The sequence below is a fragment of the Ovis canadensis genome, chromosome 20, assembly GCF_042477335.2.
Source record: "Ovis canadensis isolate MfBH-ARS-UI-01 breed Bighorn chromosome 20, ARS-UI_OviCan_v2, whole genome shotgun sequence".
NCBI classification, from domain to species: Eukaryota; Metazoa; Chordata; class Mammalia; order Artiodactyla; family Bovidae; genus Ovis; species Ovis canadensis.
The window spans coordinates 41,335,398-41,359,333 of NC_091264.1; the positions used below are offsets into that span (position 1 = coordinate 41,335,398).

Below are 23,936 nucleotides of genomic sequence, written 5' to 3' on the forward strand. Positions count from 1 at the left end.
AAACAAATTTAAGCACACTTGAATCTATCAATAGGTAGTATTTTGAATTCTTTAAACAGGTTGTAACAGCTACTGTCCCCCCTTTAAATGAGTTGAATAAAGTAGTTTGTGCACACACACACAAACAGTCAGAAATTGGGTAGTGCCTATCCAACTAGGACCCACAGCAGCCATTCTACATCTTCAGTGAAGCAGAGCCACAGCCTGCGGGCTTACTCCCCAGGCACCTGTGAAATTCAAGGAGCTTGAGCAAATCCCCAAAGGTCTGGGTCCCTCAGAGTGCTGCTTCCTTTTCTGCCCTTTACCATAGGACTTGGAAGTACTAAGAGGCAATACACTGATTACTAGTATCGTGCTCACGGTCGAAGCTTTCTGCAATTCACCTGCCTTTGAAAACTCTCGTCTTCACTCACACCTTAATGGTGCTAACAGTTCTTTTCTTTCCTCCTGATGCAGACACTACAGAAAAACCCAGATCCTTCTCCTTTCCTGAAACAAACAGCACAAGCTTTTACAAGTAACAGAAATCTACTGAGGTTGATAAAAATAGGTGAGTTTCATCCACCTCAGAATAGGAAGTATATAAAGTAGAATGCTAACTCCTCTAAAATTCATCAGCCGTCCATCTCCCTGCAAGATTCTGGATGGCCAATGCTTCCGGTGATACTCTGGATCCTCATAAATACAACTGGAGACCCACCTTCAGTTCTGGGTTCCTCTGCATTGATTCAATAAAATAACCCCCTTTTATTCTGCAGAGTGATTCAGCCCTCATGCCCTTTAATAACCAAATGGTGTATAAACACCATAAAAGGGACTGCCCTGGTGATCCAGTAGCTAAGACTCTGTGTTCCCCATGCAAGGGGTCTGGGTTCGATCCTTGGTCAGGGAACCAGATCCTACATGCCCCAACTAAGAGGTCACATGACACATCCAAGACCTGGTGCAGCCAAATAAAAAAATAAAAACAAATTTTTTCCAAAAAGCACTAAAAAAATTGTTTATTGCCACCAGAAAATTGACTTCCCATGGCAAACTACAGCCTAATCAAAACTACTTCAGAAACAGTCCACGTCTAGCTTCTCAAACCTGAGTCCATGGTATGAATTGACAATTGTTATAACCGCAGGCCCAGGAGTCTGTCTCCAGAGCAGGGGGACGAGACCCCCCAGCCATCCAGGCTGCACCTCAGAGGCCTCTGTCACAGGGGTCTGAAGCTCCAGGAAGAGCCATAGTGAGGGTCCAGGACAGTGACCAGCCCTATGGGGACACAGCCTCGGGGTTGCAGGGGAGCAGTGGAGACTCGGCCCCTGGAGGACCATCAGCACCAGAGGCTGAGCTGAACCCCGCCCCTGGGAGGCTCACAGACTCCTCCAGAGAAGGATTGCTAAGGGCAACAGGGAGCCCCTCAGACCCTCCCACCTTGGAGCAGACAGTCAGGGACACGTCTCCTGACCTAATCATGAAGTATGGAAAGAGGGTCCCAGAGAAGGAAGCCTGAGGGAAGGAGAAAATGTGGGAGCCATCAGTCATGTTGTAGAAGGAGACGTCCCCTTCCTGGTGGTTCAGGAACACCCCCACCCTAAGCCTGGGGTGGGGACCCTGCGTGAGGGATAGCGGAGTCTCAGGTACAGTATAGGCACAATATCCTCTTTCAAATCTCCCCACAACCCAGAACCCCTTATCTGGGGACTCTACATACCAGCCTTTCGTGTTCACACCTTCCCTACAGACCCCCAGGGCCCACTCGCTTTGGTCTCCATCCCTGATCTCCACCTCCCAGTAACAGCACCCTGATGTGATGCCCTCAAAGCCCAGTACACTGCAGGTATCTCCAGAATTCACATAGGAGGCCTTCAAGGTCACACTTGTCTTTTCATGAGAGATGACAAGGTCTGAATGGGCAGATCCTGGATCCAGAGTGACAGGCCCTGCAGAGAAAGTTATCTATCATTCAAGGTCTTCCCCTCCCCAAGAACACTCAACCACCCCTCAACCCAGAATCTCAGCTGCATGGGAGGAAGGCTAAGCACCCTGACAATAGGAACTTGTGATTCAAATCAATGGGCCTCCAAGCAGGAATAGGACCCACGAGACTGATTTCAGGGTGCAATATGTCACAGAGCCCTTGAGGACCAGCCTGCTCTCCAAGGGCTGAAGGATGCCTATCTAGCATTTAATATCAGCCAAAGTCATCAGCCCCACCTGTGTGTGACTACCACCACCACATCCCATCCCACACTATTGATGGTGCCAGCATCTATATCACCACTGAGAACTGAAGGAGAGACCATGGGGACAGCAGTAGGAAAATCTAGAAAATACACAAAGTCACTCACAGGCCTGGAACTTCTCCTTCCGCCAGTCTACGAGGAAAACACACGTTTCTTATCAGGGGTTCACAAAGACTGTACAACACACATTAGGGTGGGTACCTGGGGTGGGTACTGGAGCTGCTAATGAAGGATTTGTAGGAAAAATGTTTGGAAACTTCACTTGATACATGTATTGCTCTTTTATACACACACACACAGAGAATGATCATTTTGCAACCTTTTGATGAAGACCTAGCCATAAACCACAATACTCAGGGATTGAGAAGCTGGAGACTGACCTCAACAGAAAGATCTTTGCCATATTTGCCTACCAAATCATTCTTTCTCAAGGCCCTAGCCACTTATCTATAATGAAAGGTAGGTTTTCTAGAGAAAGAATTGGGGAGATAAAAGCTTTCATTCACTAGTGAAGAACAGATCGGGCTGAGCTTGCAGGTGGTCTCTGAGCCACGGGTAGAGAGAATACAAGTGGCTAAGCTGAACTGGGACCATGACTATGTGCCAGAAGAGAAGAGAGCTCAGCGCACAGCACTGGAGACATCTGACCCGAGTAGAAGACCACGCAGAGGTTTCCAGAGAGGGAGAGAGACGTTCAAATAAGGAAGCATGACACGCGCTGGAAAGAAGAAACCCGAATAACTTCTCCTTCCATTTTTGTAGGAACAAAACCATCCCTATAAACATGGCATATGGTGAAAATACTAAAAAATGCTGATTCTAGTTTCATGGTACAGTTTCTTTTTTTTAATGAAAGGTATAGAATAAAAGGTATACATTAAAATAGATATGCATTAAAATACAGACGACTTAAACTTGGCAGAGAAGGTGAGGATGGTAAAAGAAGACTACACGATCGTCATTGTTCAGAAAGAAATCCCTGCAAGAATCAGTAAGATGTTGGTGGTGGTTCTCATCCATCTGGTGCCCAGGCCTCCTTCACCCTCTGGGTTCCCCACTGTCTCTCACAATCTGTATTCCTGACCCTAAACAGGAGCATTCCAAGCAGGAACAGGGCCTATGACATAGGCTCAGAGGGCACAGAGCCTTCACTCACCCTACTGCTAAGGGTCCTTGAGACCACCCTCACTGCACGGGCATCCCTGCAACCACACACCTGCCCCAGCTCCTCTGGGAGGTGCAGATGGTCTCATGATCAGAGCCAAACTCATTATATGGTTACCTAAAAAAAGCTTAGGAATACAAGTTTCTCTGAAATATTTTAAAGAGGACTCAAGGAGTCCATCACATTTCATGTCATGAACCTTGCAAACTCTCAGTGCACTTCTCAGATTCACATCACGTGGCTGTGACTATTGAACTTATGAACTTTGGCCTCTCTTCAGTCACTCTGTCCACTCAAAACCTCTACAGGGCATTTCCCCCACACACTCCTATACTTCCTTCACATCTCCTCTCTTCCTCCTGATCTTTTCTTCCGTGGTTTGTTCCCCTACCCCTTCTCCAATAAGCAATTTAACCTCTCTCACGGTCTCCTTTTCCAATCTTCTACATTAACCCTGAAAAAGGGAGGAGGAGCCTGAGCCCTTCAGACAAATATTCTCCTAAAATGGAAGATGATGTCGTGAATAATCCATCATATGTTACATTTTTGGTTTTATGGCAAAAAATTAAACACACTTGGGATTTTCCATATAATTTTAGATATTTCACATGCTCATCCCTGGAGTCCATAAATATCCCAGACGTGGTGGACCCCAGAGTCAGAACACCTGCTCCTCATCAACCAAGGAGGCTTGGAGGATGAAAGCCAGCCTGGACATGGGGTCAGAGCATGAGGAAGCAGAGAGAAGACCAATATTCCAGAGGACCAGGGAGAAACGGGGAAACCAAAACTAGAGCCAAAGAGAGAAGGATTCAAACCAAGGGTCCCATAAGCAAGCGAGCATGACTTCTGAAATCTTCCAGAGATGAGCGATCCCTGGTCCACACGGTCGTCCCCTGCTGCCGTCCCTCCTCGCCAGTGACCCCTCCAATGTTACTGTCACCAGAAGCCCCAGTTGCACCAGGCGTTTGGGGAGGGTGCTGCTAACCCTGACAGTGCCTGCAGCAGAGCACGGGCAGGATGGAGGCACTCCCGTGTTCCCAGGAGCCCCTGCAGTCTCCAGGTGGAGGCTACGAAGGTGACAGGAAGACCAGGGACACTACCCCACCCTGCTGTGGGGTCCCCTCAGGGGGAAGGGGGCAGAGTCTAGGCGGGGAGGGGAGGCCGCAGGAACTCAGATCCACTTACCTGCATACAGCTGGGCCTTCCTCCAGGCTGAAAGGGAACACACTCTGGTGAGACCTCAGCCAGAAGAAACCTGCTCAGTGTGAATCCACTGGCCGTGGCCTCCCCTCTGCTCTGCAGGTGAGACTAACCACAGTGGGAGAGGAGGTGACCTCCTGCCACGTGCAGACAGCCAGGGTGGTGGGGAATCCCCTGGAGCACAGGTCAGAAGCCTGCGGCACTCTGGATTGACTTGCACCACTGACCCACTGCTGTGTGATGTTTGGCTAGTTCACTTAGTTGCTCCTCCTTCAAAATCCTTCAAAACTCCTGTTTCACCTGTTACTCCATGTTGCTACTCAGGCTCAGAAGCTATTTGTTTGAATAGATTTTAGGGGGAAAAAGTATAAATTACTCCACAATTTTAACAGTTAATTATTGCACAAGTATTTTCTGGAAAAAAATATTCATGAAAAATTGACATGAAGCAGGAATTTTAAAAGAACATAGATACAAGGTCAACTCCAAGGTAAAATTGGCCCAGCATTCCCAGAGGAAATCATTCTAGAGATATATGTCATTTTTCTGGGCAGCCCATGACTTTGCCATGCATCGTCAGCCTAGGTATCCCCTCAATCACTTTCTGATCATCATCTTGAGGAACCGGAGAGAAGAGACTCTCCCTGGATGGTGTGCTGGGATAGAGGAAGGAGGCCACACACAAACTTAATCACCATTTGTTTGTGTAGCTCCTTCAGTGAAATCTCAGGGCATGTGGTTTTGGCCCTCAGGTACTGATCAAAAACCAGATGCATTCAGGCTACAAAGCTATCAGTAATTTTCGAGTTGATCAGAGTTAGAATAAGACCCAGGGAGCATGAGAAACTCTGAGGTCACCATCAGACACAAACTTCCTGCCAGCCCAGGTCTGCAAGGGGCCTAGGAGCTGGGTTCTTTCTCCCCCAGCCTCCACTTCCACCCCACAAAAGGGGGTCCACATGTCTAGACACAAACAAGGAAAGGGACACCTTGGCACAGGTAAGACAGACCCAAGGACATCTGGAGAGTTACTCACCAGCCAGGTAAGCGGATTTCCTCCTCTCTAAAAAGCAAAACACAAAAAAACAGGTGAGCTAAGAACCAGAATATCTCCTATGAAGGGGATGCAGAGAGCTCAAGAGGAAAAGTAGAGCTTACCTAGTTCTTCCTGAAGTTTAGCTGAAAAAGAGTGAAAACGAAAATGCATGAATTCCACTCCCTAAGAAAAAGACTCACAAACACCACCTCTCTGTGTGTCACCCCTGGCGAAGACGTTCCAACTGCAGACCCATCAGAGCCTCCACAGCTCCAGCTGTCCGCCCAGGTCTCCCCAGCCACCTGCTCTGGACTGGGATTTCCCCAGAGCCCTGGACTCAGGCCCTGTGGTCAGTTCCTCCCTCTCAGCACCAGCTGCCACATTCACCAGCCTTGACCCCTGTCCTGCCTTACCTGTGTCCTTCAGCACTTCCTCCTTTCTCTGACGGTCCTGCTCTCTAGTCTGGCACAGAGTCTCCTTTTCTCGCATCTCCTGCACCTTCATGAAATGTTCTCTCTTGGTGTAACATCCAGCCCCAAGGAGCAAGATCACCAGCACAGTCAGGCTCACCGAGAAAGCCACCTTCCAGGGAGAGGCCTGGGGGAAGAAGGGCTCTGCAGCCCAGCCAGACACCCCGTCAGGGCCCCCACCCAGGACAGCCCAGCCCGGAACACCCAGGAATACCCGGCCCCCTCCTCCAGCCCTGCTGGAAGCCGGGAGCCCCTCTGACCTGGGATGAAAATGGCCATGGCCTCCTCCTGGCCCAGGACAGGGTTGAGGATGGAGCAGGTCACGTTCCCCACAGAGCTGTCTCTCACCACCAGCGCCGCCTCCACGCTGAACAGCCCTTCAGCATCCTGGGTGTGGGCCTCGGAGAACGCCAGGAACTTCTCTCCACTGACGTCTCTCCACTGCACCTGGGGCTTCGGGAACCACCCCGAGGCCGTGCACACCACGCGAACCCCATCTTCCTCAGGCCCTGTGATGCGCACCTGAGGGGCAGAGCCCACACCTGTGGGAGGCAAGATGCAAAGCCCAGGGACCCAGCAGTGCCTACGTGTGCACAACTCCAGGGGGCGCCCTGCACTTGGCATTCTGGGGGCTCTGGGGGCAGCCTGATCCCACAGGGAGCAAGGAGGCAGCCTTGCCTCGGCAAACAGAAGGAAGGAGCATGGGGACCCCCAGGGTTTCAGAGGGCTGGGGCCCTTCTCCCCAGTCGTGCAAGTGGAAAGGCTGATGCCGTGTGAACGGGGAGGAATGTGGTCCCAGGTCCACCCTTATCCTGGACTCTCCTCACCTCACACTCTCCCAGGGCGTCTGCTTCCACACCCACTGCCTCTCTTTGTAAATCACCAGGAAAGTTAGGTCAGCTGACACCCCTATGCCCTGAACTCCGCTTCCTTCTATCCTCAGGTTTACCTCCACATGGACTCCTCACATGCACTTCAAACTCCTAATTCCAGAACTAATATGTGATTTGGCCCCATCTCTGATGGCTTGATTATGAAAATATTCCCACACCTCCACTCATCTTTATATCCAGCGCCCTGTCTGCCACACTCTGGTCCCCTCTGAACACCCTGCCCCCTCACTCACTCCCACCACCCATGAGGACCCCAGGTGTCCCTAGAACACACCAGCCACACACACCCTCCTCAGGCCATTAAGGGTGGTGTTCCCTCCCCTTTGAACCTGCAACCCCCAGATGTCCAAGACGCTGAATCCCTCCTTCCAGTCTCTGTTCAGATACACATTCTCCATCAGGACCAGCCTGCACCACTGTGTAACACTGCAGCCTGGCCTCACTCCCAACCCCCGGTCCTGATCCCCTTCCCCTGTTCCACTCGGCTCCTCATCCTCAGCACTTACTACATTCTTACATCACCTATAATCTGTTTCTTCATTGTGACTGCTTGATCATCCACTTGAGAATATAAACTCATAACAACGGGGATCTTTGTTAGGTTCTCTGATGCATCCAAGGTGCTTAGAACAGGACCAGACACAGTATGTGCAACCTCAGTCACTTCAGTCAGATCCAATTCTTTGCAACCATATGGACTGTAGCCCTCCAGGCTCCCCTGTCCATAGGATTCTCCAGGCAAGAATATTGAAGTGGGTTGCCATTTCCTCCTCCAGGGGATCTTCCCGACCCAGGGATAGAATGTTGCAGGTGGATTCTTTACCACTGAGCCACCTGAGAAGCCCAGACACGTAGGAGGGACTATATATATTTGCATTTAATGAATGAATGGATCAAAGAGCCTCCCTTCCTCCTGTGATAAATAAGGGGCTGAGTTATATCTTTCAGATCCCTCCCAGTTCCAACACCCCGAAACTCTAATCTAGTTACCCAAGTCACCAACCTGCCACCTTCAGCTCCAAACCAGCCTTTTCATAGAAGTGTCCTTTTCTGAAGACGCAGGTGTACAGCCCATTGTCAGAAGCCTGGACCCTCTGGATGCGCACGGCAGCATATCCCTGGCTGAGGAGGTCCCCCACCAGCGAGGTCCGCCCCGCATAAAGAGCCATCTGCTCCTCCTTCTGCTCCTGTCGGTTCTGATAGACGAACACGGCTTCCAAAAGCTTGGAGCGGAACCACCTCAGCTCCATGTCCTCTGCACTCACAGCCGGAAAGAGGGAGCATGGCAGTACAGCTTCTCCTCCCAGCACTGCCACAATGGGGTGCAAAGGGCCAATCACCCGGAACGTCTCTGTGGACACAGAGACAGCAGTGAGAGAGGAGGAGAGATGCAGACCCAGGGCAGGGGACGCACAGCATCAGGTGGGAAGGCCCCAGGCTCGGATGAGATGACCACGGGACTGATGGATTGAGCTTGACGACTGAATCTGGGCAACAACTCTGATCACATTTTTGTGACCGAGAAACAGTTTCAAGGAGAATCCCTCACCCTCCTGTTCTCCTGGCACCAGGCCGTTCTGTGAAGGCCCTCAGCGTGAATATGCAACAGAATCATCATGAGATCAAGGGAATCACAACTGGCAGGGACCCCCTTCACCCCCAGGACACCTTCTGATATGGCAAGTCTGGGGTGGACCCAAGGAAATGCCTTTGTAAACAGTCACTGGGAGGCTGATACTGATGCTCCATGGACCATACTTTGAGAACCACAGCTCTATCCTGCCCCACACTCCTTGGGCAGGACTGAACCCTGAACAAAGTACATACCCGGGGTCTAGGTCAGAAATTCTTGATCATCAGCCACACCCAGGAGCTACTCTATTCAAGCCCTAACTTTATCATGTGTGTTCAAGACTTTCTCCTCGGCTCAAATGTGCACTAAAACCCAGATCCAAATGCTGTTTTCGTTAAAAAGCTGCCTTTCTTCTCATCACCCACAGGAACCCGTATTTACCCCACTAACATCTTCCTAGAGCCTTTGTCCTTCTGAGACCTGGTGGATGGGTCACAACATGACCCCTGTGCAAGACAGCCCTGCCGGATCTCTGAAGAAAGATTTCAGCTGCTCAGAGTTGGCCTGAGTCACCATCGTCTCTCACCTGGAGGACAATGGTACACTGGGCTCCCTGGGTCTCCTCTCCCCACTCCCATGGGGTGAGGGCCCACGATCAGCCCCTCACCATGAAGGACAGGCCACTCTTAACAGCTGTACACCTTGTCCCTGCTCGGCTCAAAGCCTTGCCATGGCTCCTCGGTCCCCTCAGTGGGCCTCAGGCACGCTGGGGTTGACCCCCGGGGCCTCCCTGACTCCTACCCCTGCTTTCTCCCTCTCACACACTCTGCTCCAGCCAAGACTTGCCTCCACAGTCCTTTGAGCATTACAGGCACACAGGCAGCTTTGCACTGGCTGTTCTCTCCTGCAGAAACCATCCTTCTACTGGAACGGTCACAGACTCACCCCCTCCTCCAGGTCTTTGTTCTCCTCTCACTGAACATGCTGGTTCCTGCTTCCCACCTCCCCACCCCTGGCTGCCTCCCTCCACCCTCACTACTCCACTGCCCCTCCTCTCATCTCTTACAACAAACTGTTAATTACAGTCTTCTGTGCATTTCTTACTCACAGCCTCCTTCTACATTGTAAGTGCTATAAAGATAGGATCTGTCTGTTTTGTTCAAGTACAGCACCTAATGGACTTCCCTGGTGGCTCAGACGGTAAAGAATCCGCCTGCAATGCTGCAGACCCAGGTTCAATCCCTGGATTGGGAAGATCCCCTGCAGGAAGGCATGGTAACCCATTCCAGTATTCTTGCCTGGAGAATCCACATGGTCACAGGAGCCTGGCGGCCCCCAGTCCACAGGGTCGCAAAGAGTCCGACACGACGAAGTGACTAACACTTTCACTTTCTTACTGGCACATTTTTGTTCTTTTTATTTTATACTGGAGGATAGCTAGTGGCTCAGTCAGTAAAGGATCCACCTGCAATTCAGGAGACCTCAGTTTGATCCCTGAGTTGGGAAGTTCTCCTGGAGGAGATCATGGCAACCCACTCCAGCATTCTTGCCTGGAGGATCCCCGTGATCAGAGGAGCCTGGCTGAGGAGCCCAGTCCATGCTGTTGCAAAGAGTTGGACATGACTGAAGCAACTTAGCACACAACACATAGACATTTAACAATGTTGTGATGGTTTCAGGTGGACAGCAAAGGGACTCAGCTATACACATATGTGTATCCATTCTCCCATGATAACATTTTTCATAGTTGCCTTTTTTGCTGCAAGGCATGCATGACCAGGCATCCTAACCAGCTACAAAACTTATGCCTCTGCAATGGAAGCATGATGTCTTAAACATTAGACCCCCAGGCAAGTCCTGATAGTTGACTTTTGAAAACATCATAATCTTCACATTAGAAACTGTCAAGGTCCCTTATTTTATGGTTTAGAGACTCTTCTCAATTACATAATTACAATTACTGCCTGGGGAAGCACCATAATTATTCTAGAGAAGGGGTTCCTCAAATGCCCACCCACTGTGGGTGGAGAGAGCCAGCCTAGCTCCTGGGGACCCACACAGGAAGGGAGTGGGGACACACTCACCTGTGGACCCCCCAGTGGGCAGCGGGAGGAGGAGGAGCAGGATGGTGAGGTGGCTGAGCCCAGAGCAGCGGGAGAAGTCCTCCATCTCCTCAGAGCTGGGGAGACACAGGGCAGGAGGCAGACCCAGGGCTGGCCCAGAGCTCAGGGACCCCGGTGGGGAGGAGGGCTCAGGGCCAGAAACAGTCCTGCAGGAGCAGAGCCCGCCACTGGATCCCTGGGCTGATAAGGTGCTGGGCTCCTGACAACTCTGCCACCCAGAAAGCACTGAGCCTGAGCTCCTCCCAGCCCCATGGAAGCCTCTGTGGGGCTAAACAACCACAAGGATTGCTTGGGAAAAACGCCCTCCTTCCCTTCCCACCCCAATGACACCTGCAGCCCAGCCCACTCTGCCCAGAACACCAGGTGCTTCCTTTCCCAGCACCGGGGGCCCCAAGCTGGGACCACCCTGCATCTCCCCATTATTCATAACCACCAGCGACACCTGTACATCAGTTATGTACAGAGACCCAGGTTCAGCTCCTCAATGTGAAGCACAGGCCAGCTCCCACTTGGGGCCCCACAAACACCCTCCTCAAGGGGACTGTGGGTCCATCAGAGGCACTGTGTGCTGCCTCTGCTGCTGGGTTAGTTCACCTGCATTTCAACCCCACCCAGCCCTTTCCTGCAGGGACCAAGGACAAGGCCTGCACCCAGGTGCCCAGTCAGTCCCCACAGACAGCTTAATCCTCATCCGCACTGAATTTAAAGATTTCTGCATTGGGGCTGGAGATCCCAGTGGAAACAGAGCAGCCAAAGAGAAAAAATGAGAAAAGACCCCAAAACACTAAATGTTTGAGGCAGGGGAGGAGGTAGCTTAGGGTCCTGGGAAGGACAGATACTAGGGGCTAAGCGCTGAGTCCTCCACCCAAGACTGGGCCCCTGTCTGCCAAGTTTCTCAACCATCTTCGTGTTATTCCTCTTCTGCAAAATGAAGATATTAACGGCATTTCCATCTCAAGGTTTTCATGAGAATCACATGAATTTATATTTATAGTCACTACATGGAATTAGAAAACAACCTATTACTAGCAAGTGCTATAGCAGTAACACTGAAGCAAATGAGTGAAGGCACACCCCTCACTGTGGTGGTCCTGGGTCTCCCTAGAGCCACTCCACCATCCAGCACCACCTACCCTGCCCCCAGCCCCGCCACCTGCTCAGCCTCCTCCTCAACCCTGCTGCTCCCTGCCTGCTCTTCTTGCCCACAAGTGTCTTCAAAACCCACTTACCTGCTCTGAAGGGCCGGGACTTCAGGAGTGTCTCTAAGCTCAGCAGCATGAGAAGGTTCAGGGGCCCTGGCAGACCCCAAATCTGCCCTCAGAATTCGCAGCTGAAGTTAGTCACTCAGAGCCCCAATCCTGGTCCCGATCCAAGTCTGAGTTCCTCGTGTCTGGGAGCAGGTGGTCCCAGGAGAGTGGAGAAGCAGCAGAGCCCGGCCCAGGGTGTCTGCAGAGACCAGACCGTGGGACCCTCAGAAACAATCCCAGACAGCTCAGTCCGCCCTTCTCTGGTTCCTTCACTACTGGAAAGTGAAACCTGGAAAAAGCAGTCCCAGCAGAGACTCTGCCCTGCCCTCTGGACAGTCACCCGGTTATCAAGAAAGAAATAGCACGATCGGAGCAGCAACAAGAGAGTGGATTCAAGTAAAGCTGAAACCACCTGAGGGGCACACAGAGACACACAGACTCGATAACCGTTCTCGACAAGCGCTCCGCTCCAGGTTGACAGGCTTCTAACCTGCCAGCCAAGACTAACATCTAGCCCCTGTCTGATCTGTTTGCACCACTGAAACGATTCCATGTCGGCTGGTAAACTGCGCAGAGAATGGCCCCCAGCCTGGCTGATTTTTCTTCCCCAACAGAAGACCCAGGAGCTCTCACAACCTGGCCCCCCATGGGTTAACCTCAGATATCAGGGCTTCCAGGACCAGCTCCAGGCTGAACGGACAGTGCCCTAAGGCTTGTTAAGATTGTGTATCACCCATGGCCTGGGTGCAGCCATCCAGACCCCCTCTTGGCCCAGTCCCAGTGAATACCAGGCAAGGCCTGACCCTCTGGTCTCAAAAAAAAAAAAAAAAAAAAGGAACCCAAGGAGACTGGCTCTTCCTCTCCAGCTCATCCCATCCTACATTTTCCTTACCTGGTAAAGGGCACCTGTGTTCACTCAGTTTTCTCTGCCAGAAACTTGAGGGGCATATTTCACACCCCACTCTCCCACCCAGTGTGCTTCCAAAATGTTTAAGATTTTTCACAAATTCACGTCAATGGCCAGGACATACTTCCAGACCGCCGTCAATTCTCCACAGTCTCGAGGAGTAATCTCCTCGCGGGTCTCCCACCCCATCTCCAGCCCCACCCCCTCCAGTTCATTTTCCTGCCAAGGTCATGAACCTGTTATTATTAGTAAGTCCTGTCACTGAGGACACTTAGTCCAGACCCCTCACAGAGGAGGGAGGGGTTAGAGCTGCAGGGAGACTGCCCCCCCAAGTCCTCCCCCAGCCTTCAAAGCCAGCCCGGCCCACCCCCAGCTCCACACAACTCCACAGGAAGCAGGAGCAAGCAGGGACCTTGGACTCAGAAATGTCCCAAGGTTTTCTGACCAGAAAGCTTATCTCACCAGCCCTTTGAGTCCATGTTGGGAGGGGGAATGGGCGGGAATGACAAAGTGGAGGGAATGTTTAGCACACTGCAAGGACACTTGAACACAGTGGCAAGATGGACAAAAGCGGCCACCTTCACTGCCAACCCCCCCACCCCCGCTCCCGCCAAGGCATCAGGGTCCTGTGCCAGCTGCTTTAACAAGAAAGACTGCTCACTGGCCACAAATGATTTTTCTTTTTCAAATTATAAATTATCCTAATGTTAGTGGGGTTATCCTAATTATATTCAAATTACAAGTTATCCTAATGTTAGTGGACTGTACAGTCCATGGAATTCTCCAGGCCAGAATACTGGAGTGGGTAACCTTTCCCTTCTCCAGAGGATCTCCCCAACCCAGGAATTGAACCCAGCTCTCCCACAGTGCAGGCAGATTCTTTACCAGCTGAGCCACAAGGGAAGCCCAAGAATACTGGAATGGGTAGTCTATCCCTTCTCCAGCAGATCTTCTCAACCCAGAAATCAAACCAGGGTCTCCTGCATTGCAGGCAGAATCTTTACCAACTGAGCTATGGGGAAGCCCTTTTTTCAAATTACAAATTATCCTAATGTTAGTGGGATTAATATTTTACTTTCCTTTTTAACACACATAACAGATCTAAGCCATAAAACAAATGTGGATGTAAAATGAATTGTAATTTTTAAACGTGACAGTTTATAAAAAGGATTAAATCCCTTTTCTTAAAGAGATGATTAATAAATTAATTGACAGTGTTAAGGTGAAAAGTTCACTGTATTGCAGGAAAAAGCTGAAGAACTGTTTTCTGCTTATTTACTTAAAGACACACAAACACAAGCACACACTAAGTGATGGGTTGTTTTGACTTTACAGTTTTTCCTTTCTTCTCTCAGCACAGTGATCCTGGCTGGTGAGCAGGCTTTGCCCTGGAAGTCTGCTGGACAGAGCACAAGGGCACAGCTGGGGCCAAGACCTTCCTCTGAACCTGAACTTCTGCCCCTCCTCTGAGTAAAAACAGCCCCTCCCAAAACAGGCTGTCATCTCCAAAACTAGAATATCCAGCAAAGGCAGCTGCTCAGGACACCCTTAGGCCCCTCAGTCCTTCCTGAGAGTGAGCGCTGCCCAGCCCACCAGAGATCAGCTGCAGAGCCCACCTGGCCCACAGCACCAACCCCACCACCCTCTGAGTAGACAACGCACTCTGATTCCAAAGTCTGAGATTCCTTCCAGGGGGCGTATCTCCCACTCAAGCCATGAGATGTGTAAAAGCAAAGGAGGGAGACTGGGGAGGAAGACAGTCTTATAGAAAATGTTATAAATTTTATTACTTCGATGAATAACAAAAGAAAAGAAAAGATTAGAAGGAAAGAAACCAGAAAAAGATAGTGCAAGGGAGGGAGAGAGGCAGGGAGGGAGGGAGGGAAGAAACAAAAAGGTAGGGGTAGGATCCCCCTGGCATTCAGCCCTGGCAGGTCTGCCCAGAGGGTGTTGAGCACATTCCCCAGTCACTGAGATGCCAGTGAATTTTGCAGAGATGAGTTACTGCACTGCCCACATGCGTGACTCACTCAGTGACCTGGGAAGTATTTACTCACTCTCCCAATCCCATAGGTCAAGCCCACCCATGGCCAAGGGTAAATCAGGCAAGTCCTGCTTGGAGGCTTTTGAGTACCAACTTCTGGGAAAGGACTGAAGTCCTGGCCCTTTGGCCTCCGTCCCTGAGAGAATCAGAGGAGAGAGGTCTGGGGCAATAGAGGCGAGAGAGGCCTGACCAACCCTGAGAGGTTGCCCTAGGATCCTAACAGTCCCTAGGATGCCCACCCTGTTCCTTCATGGCATCTCCACAGGCTGAGTCGTGGGCTAAAGCCCTGAGGCCAGGCCCTGCCGTCTAATGATGCACCAAATACTCAGGCACACTGTTCACCCAGTGCCAATTTTACTCTGAAAAGCACATACTTTATTATAATCCTCAGAGGAAAGTCTTCCTTTCTTCATTTTACAGCTGAGATGAAAGACTCAGAAAGGGACCTGCCCAGGGTCGTGCCTTTGTATGTCAAACCCACAGGTTCCAGGCCCCCCTAAACCTCGACGGGAGCTCCCAGTAAGGGGCAAACCCGCCCCAGGGGTGCCCTAGGAATCTGGGGGCAAGAAGGGAGGCAGAAGAAATGTTAGAAGTTCTACTATAAATGCTCTAATTGATCTCTTTTAATACGTTATTTGTGTTGGTTTTTATAATCTGTACTTTTGTCTATGTTAGGCATATGTTTAAAATACGTTACTGAAAGGAGTGCATGATCTAGAAAGTCTGGAGACCCAAGCTCCAAAATTTCGCTCCAGAAATCCTCTCTAAAGCAGCAGGTTTCATTCAGAGAGGGAGGCAGCAGCACCACCCTGTAGCAGCTGCCTGAGAGGCAGCCCAGAAAGAGGACGCTACCTGGGTGGAAGGAGAAACCCGGGGCCGAGAGCCAGGCTGCTCCGCTGGGTCAGCCCAAGTTCCGCCGGGTTCTGCTGCCCCCTTGTGGCCAATGCGGTGGACTGAGCAAGGGCTTCTCTGGCGAAGGACGCCAAGGGAGAGAAGGAAAGGAGACGCAGGCAAGGAATGTTAGAGAAACGGACACGAACACAGGAAACCAGACACAAAAGACTGCAGGCTACAGAGCTCCTCGCATATGAAGTTAAATAATGCGCAGAGTGTGTCTGTCACAGAAGTCAGATGAGGGGGTCCCTGGCTTGCTGCAGAGTTTAGGGTTAGGGACCTGAGGGAGAGTCCTGGGGTGGGGAGAATTAATTCAAATACTTATTGACTTACGGAAGAGTTAGCTCTTATTTATTTTATTTATTACTTTTATTTTATTTGGTTATTTTTAATAAAATAGCATTGTTTTAAGAACAAAAACTGAGTTCCCACAGGACAGTGTCACGACAACATCAGCATCTCTGTCCAACCCGGTCCCCACTCACCAGTCTATGCCCCAAGGCTCCCCAGCCTTACTGTTCCCCTGAAGTCTGAGAAGGGAGGATCTCCCCCTTCATGGGCCCCTCCGCCAAACCCCTTCTAATTACATGTTCATGAGACCACGCACGCGTACACACACACCCTGACTCTGCAAAGGCCCAGCCTTGGGTCTGCCATTTCCTCCAAACAGAATTCTTTCTTCCTTCACCTGCCCCCTCCCCTTTCACCTCTCCGGGCATCCCTGATAGAAACCTCAGGACACACTCCCCACAATCACTGGCTCACTGGGCATTTGTTGACAGCCACGGCAGGCATCTGGGGAAAACAAAAAGGCAGGCTCAAGCAGCCTCACACCTGGCCATCTGACAGGACTCATGGTGAAGTGGACAAAATCACAAAACAAGAGAACGTTCAGGTACACCAAACATAAGAGACACCCAACGGAGGCCCTGGGCAGAGTTGCTGAAGAAGTGCTCTGTTTCAGCTTTGATTCCCAAACTCCAAAATCCTGGAACTAAGCTGAAAATTGGGCTTCCCTGATAGCTCAGTTGGTAAAGAATCTGCCTGCCAAGCAGGAGACACCAATTCGATTCTTGAGTGGAGAAATCCTCCAGAGAAGGGATAGACTACCCACTCCAGTATTCTTGGGCTTCCCTTGTGGCTCAGCTGGTAAAGAATCTGCCTGCAATGCAAGAGACCTGGGTTCAATCCCTGGGTTGGGAAGATGCCCTGGAGAAGGGAAAGGCTATCCACTCCAGTATGCTGGCCTGGAAAATTCCATGGACTGTGTAATCCATGGGTTCGCAAAGAGTCAGACATGACTGAGCGAATTTCACTTTCACTTTCAAGCTGAAAATGGCTGGTCAGAGCCTGACCTCTCAGAAGAGACATCTTTCTTGCTGAAAAGACTCAGATTGCTGGGTAGAGGGAGAAGTTAAAGGCTGAATCCCAGAAGGCAGGGAGGTGAAGATGAAGCTGCGAACTCTACCCTCCAGGTTCTGCTGAGAAAGAGCACAGTCCAGAGTGAGAAGGGAGTGTCTTCCCCACCACCCCACCACCCCACCACCCCCACCCCCAGCCCTGCCCAGGGGGAAACTCAGTCCTGGTCCAGCCCCTCTGAGGGCAGGAGGGAGAAGAGTGAGAGATGAAGGGTCTCAGCAGGAAGCAGAACTCCACTGAGAAGTTCAAGGACAGAGTTGTAAAGAAGAGGCTGTTTATATGAGTGAGGGCTGGGTGACGGGAACAAAGGGGAGTCTGAGGCACTGGGAAGCTTTATAGCCCCCATCCCACGTGCACACACACACACACACACACACACACGTGAGAGGACAAACGGAGGAGCCTGGACACTGACAGGGACACAATGTGAGAGAAATACCCCATCCTCTCTCCTTCCCACAGTGAGTCTCCCCCTCGTGCCTACCATTGGCCAAACCCAATGAGAAGCCACAAGCAAATCCCCCCTCCCTCACTCCCTCATGGGTTCAATCCCTGGTCCAGGAAGATCCCGCATGCCAGGGGGCAGTAAGTCTGGGTGTCACCACTACTGACGCCTGCAGGCCTAGAGCCTGCGCTCCACAAGAAGAGAAGCCACGGTGGTGAGAAGCCCGAGCACTGCAACAGAGAGTGACCCCTGCTAGAAAGAGCCCCTCAGGCAGAAACAAAGAACTAGTCAGCCAAAAATAGAATAAATAAGTTATTCTTAAAACAAAATAGCTCCAAGGACTAATGTGAGCTGGCAAGGTTGCAGGATTTCAGATTAACAGACACACATACAAAAAGAGCCATCACCCTGAGGAGGCTTATCAGCACCCTATAAATCTTCACAGGGCAGAAGACGCTCCTTTCCAGCATGCAGGCGTGGGGACCCCAAACCCACCACAGTTCTGTGCACCCCTGCCTCTTTCTCTGAAGAGAGCACAGGCCAGTCAGCCCCACCGGCCCCACCATGCACAATGACTGTGATGGGAGCAGAGGGCTCAAGGCCACAGCCCTGGACTGTCTCGGGCTCTGTGGACCCCAGACCTGCACTTCCTTCAGTCGGCTTGTCCTTCAAGACCGCCTCCATCTGCCTTTACCTTTATTGTAAAATGTTTTAAGCTTATGAAAAGTAGACCGAACAGTATAAAGATGACAGTATAATAAATGCCCACCTCCTAGCCTCAGCCATGCTTACTCCCACCCACTTCCCCCTCCTACTGGATTATTGTGAAGCAAATCTCAGGACTCATATCATTTCATCTACCAACATGTCTGTTTCCTGGCATTTCATACCCCAGGAAAAACAAGGCTTCCTCTTTGATAGCATCACTCAGTTAATATTTGGAGAAGAGACTCAGAAGGTTGGAAGCAAGAGAGCAGCAGGAAGGCCACAGCAAAGACCCAGGCAAGACCAGGGAGGGGCAGAGCCTCTGCCAGTCCCATTTGGCCCCGCTGCTTTGACCAGTTGTGCCATGTTCGAAATGGGCATAAAAAGGGGTCAGGAGGGGATTAATTTGAAGGCAAAAGTGACTGGATTGGCTGGTGAACTGGATATGAAATGTGAGAGAAAGAGGATGACTGCCAGCTATCTGGCCTGAGCAATAAGATAACAGCTTTGTCAGGATGGGTGCGGGAGGGTGGAGGGTGATGCAGGGAAAGCTGCTGGAGCAGGGAAGCAAGAGTTTGGATTTAGACACGATTCTGTGGACTTCCTTACTAGATATCCCAGCAAGAAGATGTGGAGGACACAAATGAACATGTAGACCTTGAAATCTGGGCTGGAGATATCATTGTGGACTCCAGGACCATCTGATGGTAGCTGGAGCTGTGGGGATAGAGAGCCACAGGGCTTCTCCCCAGGGCTTCCACTGCTAATGTTCACACCACTTCCCATCACACACAGGGCTCTACTTGTAACTGTCAGAATCTCCCACCTGGATGGGGAACCTCTGGAAGGTAAAGCATGGGAGGCCAGAGATTCTTGAGTGCAGACAGATTCTCTCCTACCACCCAGAGTTGGGTCAGGCTCAGAGACCCCATGAGGAATGTGGGCCATGGGTGGACAGCCCTTGACCCTCAACTACACCAGTCTGGGGCCCGGGACACGAAGGAGTCACTGCCAACCTCAAGGTCAGCACAGGTCGTGAACTGGAGAATTTACCTACTACCCCAAACAGCCAGGAATGGTGGTTTATGAGCAGACCAGGCCAGCCTGGTGGACCTAGCACCTCCAGCTGCCTCCATCACAGGTTGCAGGCAAACCACTCCCTGCCCACACCACACATCTTGGGGCCCTCCGCTGCAGCCTTTCTAGACCACCCTCAGCTGCTCCAGTTGCCAGCAGTTAGCAGCCTTCCAGATGTGACCGCCTATCCTCCACCGTCACTGAACAGTTCAGCCTCTGGGTCATTGTCTTTTCCTCATCCCACTCTTACTCCCATTCTTGGTGATTTCTCATCAACCAAGGCAATCCACCCAGCACCCCGGCCTCACACCCTGACCCCTGTGTCTCCTCATCTCCAGTGATGCTGTCCCCCCTGTGCTGCAGCCCCCACCCCACGGTCATCCCTTGGTCTTCTGGTTACCTGGACCGGTAATTAACCTCTCCATAATCTCAGCTTTAAGCCTCCCACCCTATGCTCAACAACCCCTGTTCTTTGCAAGTAGCTTTCTCGTGGGCCCTCTTGTCAACAATGATTCTACTCTCCGGATTTCCCACCCCTTTGCCCCGATATGAGATACTGCCCTGTTCCAATCTTACCCCTCTTAAATTTAATGACCCATTGCTATAATAGCCACCTTGCAAGCTCAGTCTCCCTCACTCTCCCACATCATACCAGCCTGGCAAAAGCCCAGTTCTGGCTGAATCTAACTTCCCACCTCCTCCATCCCTGCACCCAAGCAGTTGAAGTGGTTGGATAAAAACATGGGGTATTTATCATCACAAACCTCAAGTTGGCCATTTTCTTGGCCACTCGATCACACACTGTCAAGGCGATTATTTCACATTTCCTTTTTCTTCATTACACACCCTCCCTCCTCTTCACTTTCAACTGATAACCAACCCTCCACTCAGGCACTGGACCCATCCCCTCTCACTACTCAAAGATATTCTTTCAGCAAAAATCCATCTCCCACACCATCACCTTTACCTCTGCAGGGAATCATACCCATTACCAAACATGTTATACTTCCTATCTTAAAAAATAAATAAGTAAAAACCTTCCCTTGCACCCAAATTGAAATCTTTTGTACCATTTCCACTAAAACTATATATATATATATATATATACATATATATATATATGGCCATATATGTATGAGATGATCTTGATGGCAAGAAGGCTATCAAAGGTATTAGAATCTTGTCAACTTGAGGCTCAAACTTACCAAATATGGGACAAATTAAGCATCAGTCAAAATAATCACTGAGAGGGATTAACATTCATTAAATGGATTTATTCATAATTATACTAAATAAAAACTCATTTGTTACCTTTGGAGAATACTAGAGAATGAACTCATTATTCTGAAACATGGTAAAATGAAGAGTAAAGTAAATGCCTTTCCCAAATAAATCATACTGAAAGAGTAATTGAGGCATAATTTCTCTGTATAAATAAAATAACAGAGACAAAGTGATAGAATTAGAATATCACCAGTTTACAACCCCTAATAAAACCATGGACCCAGGAAATGCTTATCAATGACTGCCAACTAGAATTATATGCCTCCTAGTGGAAAAACACAGCACAAACACTACCTATGATGTATCCGTGCCTGAAAATAGATTCTGAATCATATCAAGCCTTTAAATTTTACTACCAGCTTACAGGGAAAAAACAAGGGAGGCAGAGGAAAATGGTAAATGGCACAGGGTTACAATTAGCAGATTTTAGAATGTGAAAAATTCTACAGGAAACAAGCCATTTCTTCAACAAATAAATGCCAAGGAAAGAAAGATTAAAGGATACTTAAGCTTCCAATCTAACCAGGAGAAAAACACCAAACTAATACTAAAAGAGGGGCATCCTACAAAATATTTAACCAGTACTCTTCAAAACTGCCAAGATCATCAGACACAGAAAAGTCTGCAAAACTGCCACAGCCAAGAAGGGCCCAAGGATACAGGACAATTACATGCAATGTGACATCTGGGACGCAATCCTGGCACAGATAAAGAGCAATAAGTGAAAACTAAGAAAATCCAAAGCAACTATGAACCTTAACGATAATTTATCAGTATTGGTTCATTAATTATAACAAATGTACTTTACTCATAAGATGTTAATAACAGTGAACACGCTGCAGGGTCCTTGACTCTACACTATGACTTCAATTTTCTGTCAAACTAAAACTGTTCTTAAAAACAGTTCTTCTTAGAAGACAGAGAGACTAAAGAGACACACCAACCAAAGGCAATGAGTGGCTCTTGTTTTGACCCTGATTCAACCAAACAAACTGCATATGTATTTATTAGAAAATTTGGGAAACTTCAACATTGCACATTTTAGGATATTAAAGAATTATTGAAAATTGATAGACATCATAATAACACTATGGATATGGATTTTTTGTTTTCGTTTGGCTGTGATAGATCTTTGCTGCTATGCACGGGCTTTCTCTAGTTGTGGTGAGTCAGGGCTATTCTCTAGCTGCGGTGCACGGGCTTCTCATTGCGGTGGTTTCTATTGTTGAGGAGCAGCAGCTCTAGGGCTCGCAGGCTTCAGTAGTTGCAGCTCCCAGGCTCAGTAGTTATCCCACAGGCTTAGTTACCCCACAGCATGTGGAATCTTCCCAGACCAGAGATGAAACCCATGTCCCTTATGTGCTGGCAGGTGGATTCTTAACCACTAGACCATCATGGAAGTCCTGTGGATATATTTAAGAGCCCTTATCCTTAAAAGATACTAAAATATTTATCATAGAAATAGGAAGCAACCTAGATGTCCATCAGCAGGTGAATGGATAAGAAAGCTGTGGTACATATATACAATGGAGTATTATTCAGCCATTAAAAAGAATACATTTGAATCAGTTCTAATGAGGTGGATGAAACTGAAGCCTATTATACAGTGCAAAGTAAGTCAGAAAGAAAAACACCAGTACAGTATAGTAACACATATATATGGAATCTAGAAAGATGATAATGATGACCCTATATGCAAGACAGCAAAAGAGACACAGATGTAAAGAACAGATTTTTGGACTCTGTGGGAGAGGGTGGGATGATTTGGGAGAATAACGTTGAAACATGTACATTATCATATGTGAAATAGATCACCACTCCAGGTTTGATGCATGAGACAGGGTGATAAAGGCTGATGCACTGGGATGACCCTGAGTGATGGGATGGGGAGGGAGGTTCAGGATGGGGAACACATGTACACCCATGGCTGATTCATGTGAATGCATGGCAAAAACCACCACAATATTGTAAAGTAATTAGCTTCCAATTAAAAAATAAATAAATAAAATATTTATCATAGAAATAATACAATGTCTAAAATATCCTAGACACTATATTACTTCTGTGGTATGGAGACACACAGTTTGTTTAACCGTTCACCCTTTGCAGGTCATTTGGGTTGTTTCCAGTTTGGGGTTGTTAGGAATAAAGTTGCTATAAACATTCTTGTACAAGTTTTTGTGTGAGCATAAGTCTCCATTTCTCTGGAATGAATGTCTAAGAATGCAATTTCTGGGTTATAAAGTAATTACATGTTTCAGTTCAGTTCAGTTCAGTCGCTCAGTCATGTCCGACTCTTTCCAGCCCCATGGACTACAGCATGCTAGGCCTCCCTGTCCATCACCAACTCCCAGAGTTTACCCAAACTCATGTCCATTGAGTCAGTGATGCCATCCAGCCATTTCATCCTCTATCGTCCCCTTCTCCTCCTGCCTTCAATCTTTCCCAGCATCAGGGTCTTTTCAAATGAGTCAGTTCTTCGCATCAGGTGGCCAAAGTATTGGAGTTTCAGCTTCAACATCAGTCCTTTCAATGAACACTCAGGACTGATCTCCTTTAGGATGGACTGGTTGAATCTCCTTGCAGTCCAAGGGACTTTCAAAAGTCTTCTTCAACACCACAGTTCAAAAGCATCAATTCTTCGGCTTTCAGCTTTCTTTATAGTTCAACTCTCACATCCATACACAACTACTGGAAAAACAATAGCCTTGACTAGACAGACCTTTATAGGCAAAGTAATGTCTCTGCTTTTTAATATGCTGTCTATGTTGGTCATAACTTTCCTTTCAAGGAGTAAGTGTCTTTTAATTTCTTAGCCAAGCCAAGAAATTATATGTTTAGTTTTATTTTAAAACAGAACAAGACCCTGCCAAGCTATTTTCACAAATAATTTTTAGTATAAATAAAACATTGCATGAAACTTACTTATTCTAAAATATTATTTATTGTTTATATAAAGTTCAAATTTTATTGAGCATCTTGTATTGCTATTGGCTAAGTCTGACATCTCTACTGCCAGGTGATGTCAATGCTCCTAGTTTGAAAACTACATTTTCACTAGTTGGGCTCTAATCTGGTTCTTTTTCATAATTATGAAAATTTTTGAACATAAAATGGGTAAAAACAATATAACGAACTCTTCATACCCATATTCTAGAATTTTTAACTTTCTCTCTTTTACCTCATCCATCCCTTAATTTTCCCTGAACTATTTTGA

At 48.9% G+C, this 23,936-nt stretch overlaps 1 protein-coding gene across 6 annotated transcripts; it reads right to left on the reverse strand.

Annotated features, from left to right (window-relative positions):
* Positions 1 to 972: 972 nt before the first annotated feature.
* Positions 973 to 13,126, reverse strand: LOC138426049 (butyrophilin subfamily 1 member A1-like). 6 transcript variants are annotated; one of them, XM_069564687.1, is made up of 11 exons: positions 12,837 to 13,126; positions 11,927 to 12,143; positions 10,659 to 10,753; positions 8,005 to 8,352; positions 6,369 to 6,650; positions 6,052 to 6,252; positions 5,761 to 5,781; positions 5,639 to 5,665; positions 4,588 to 4,614; positions 2,340 to 2,366; positions 973 to 1,931 (listed from the first exon to the last, which is right to left on the reverse strand). In XM_069564687.1, the coding sequence occupies exons 3-11, from the start codon at positions 10,741 to 10,743 to the stop codon at positions 1,261 to 1,263; spliced, it is 1,689 nt and encodes a 562-aa protein (XP_069420788.1). In that variant the 5' UTR covers positions 10,744 to 10,753; positions 11,927 to 12,143; positions 12,837 to 13,126; the 3' UTR covers positions 973 to 1,260. The 6 variants fall into 6 exon arrangements, with proteins under 6 accessions (XP_069420788.1, XP_069420794.1, XP_069420793.1 ...); XM_069564693.1 differs by having other exon boundaries at positions 6,052 to 6,235; positions 6,457 to 6,650; positions 12,837 to 13,006; XM_069564692.1 differs by lacking the exon at positions 2,340 to 2,366 and having other exon boundaries at positions 12,837 to 13,033.
* Between the last annotated feature and the right edge of the window lie 10,810 nt (positions 13,127 to 23,936).

Coding starts and splice junctions, on each gene's coding strand:
- LOC138426049 (XM_069564687.1), bottom strand. CDS start 10,743: ATGGAGGACTTCTCCCGCTGCTCTGGGCTCAGCCACCTCACCATCCTG. Junction 8,353..10,658: donor GCCCACTGGGGGGTCCACAG/GTGAGTGTGTCC, acceptor CTGTGTCCACAG/AGACGTTCCGGGTGATTGGC. Junction 5,666..5,760: donor TAAACTTCAGGAAGAACTAG/GTAAGCTCTACT, acceptor TTTGCTTTTTAG/AGAGGAGGAAATCCGCTTAC.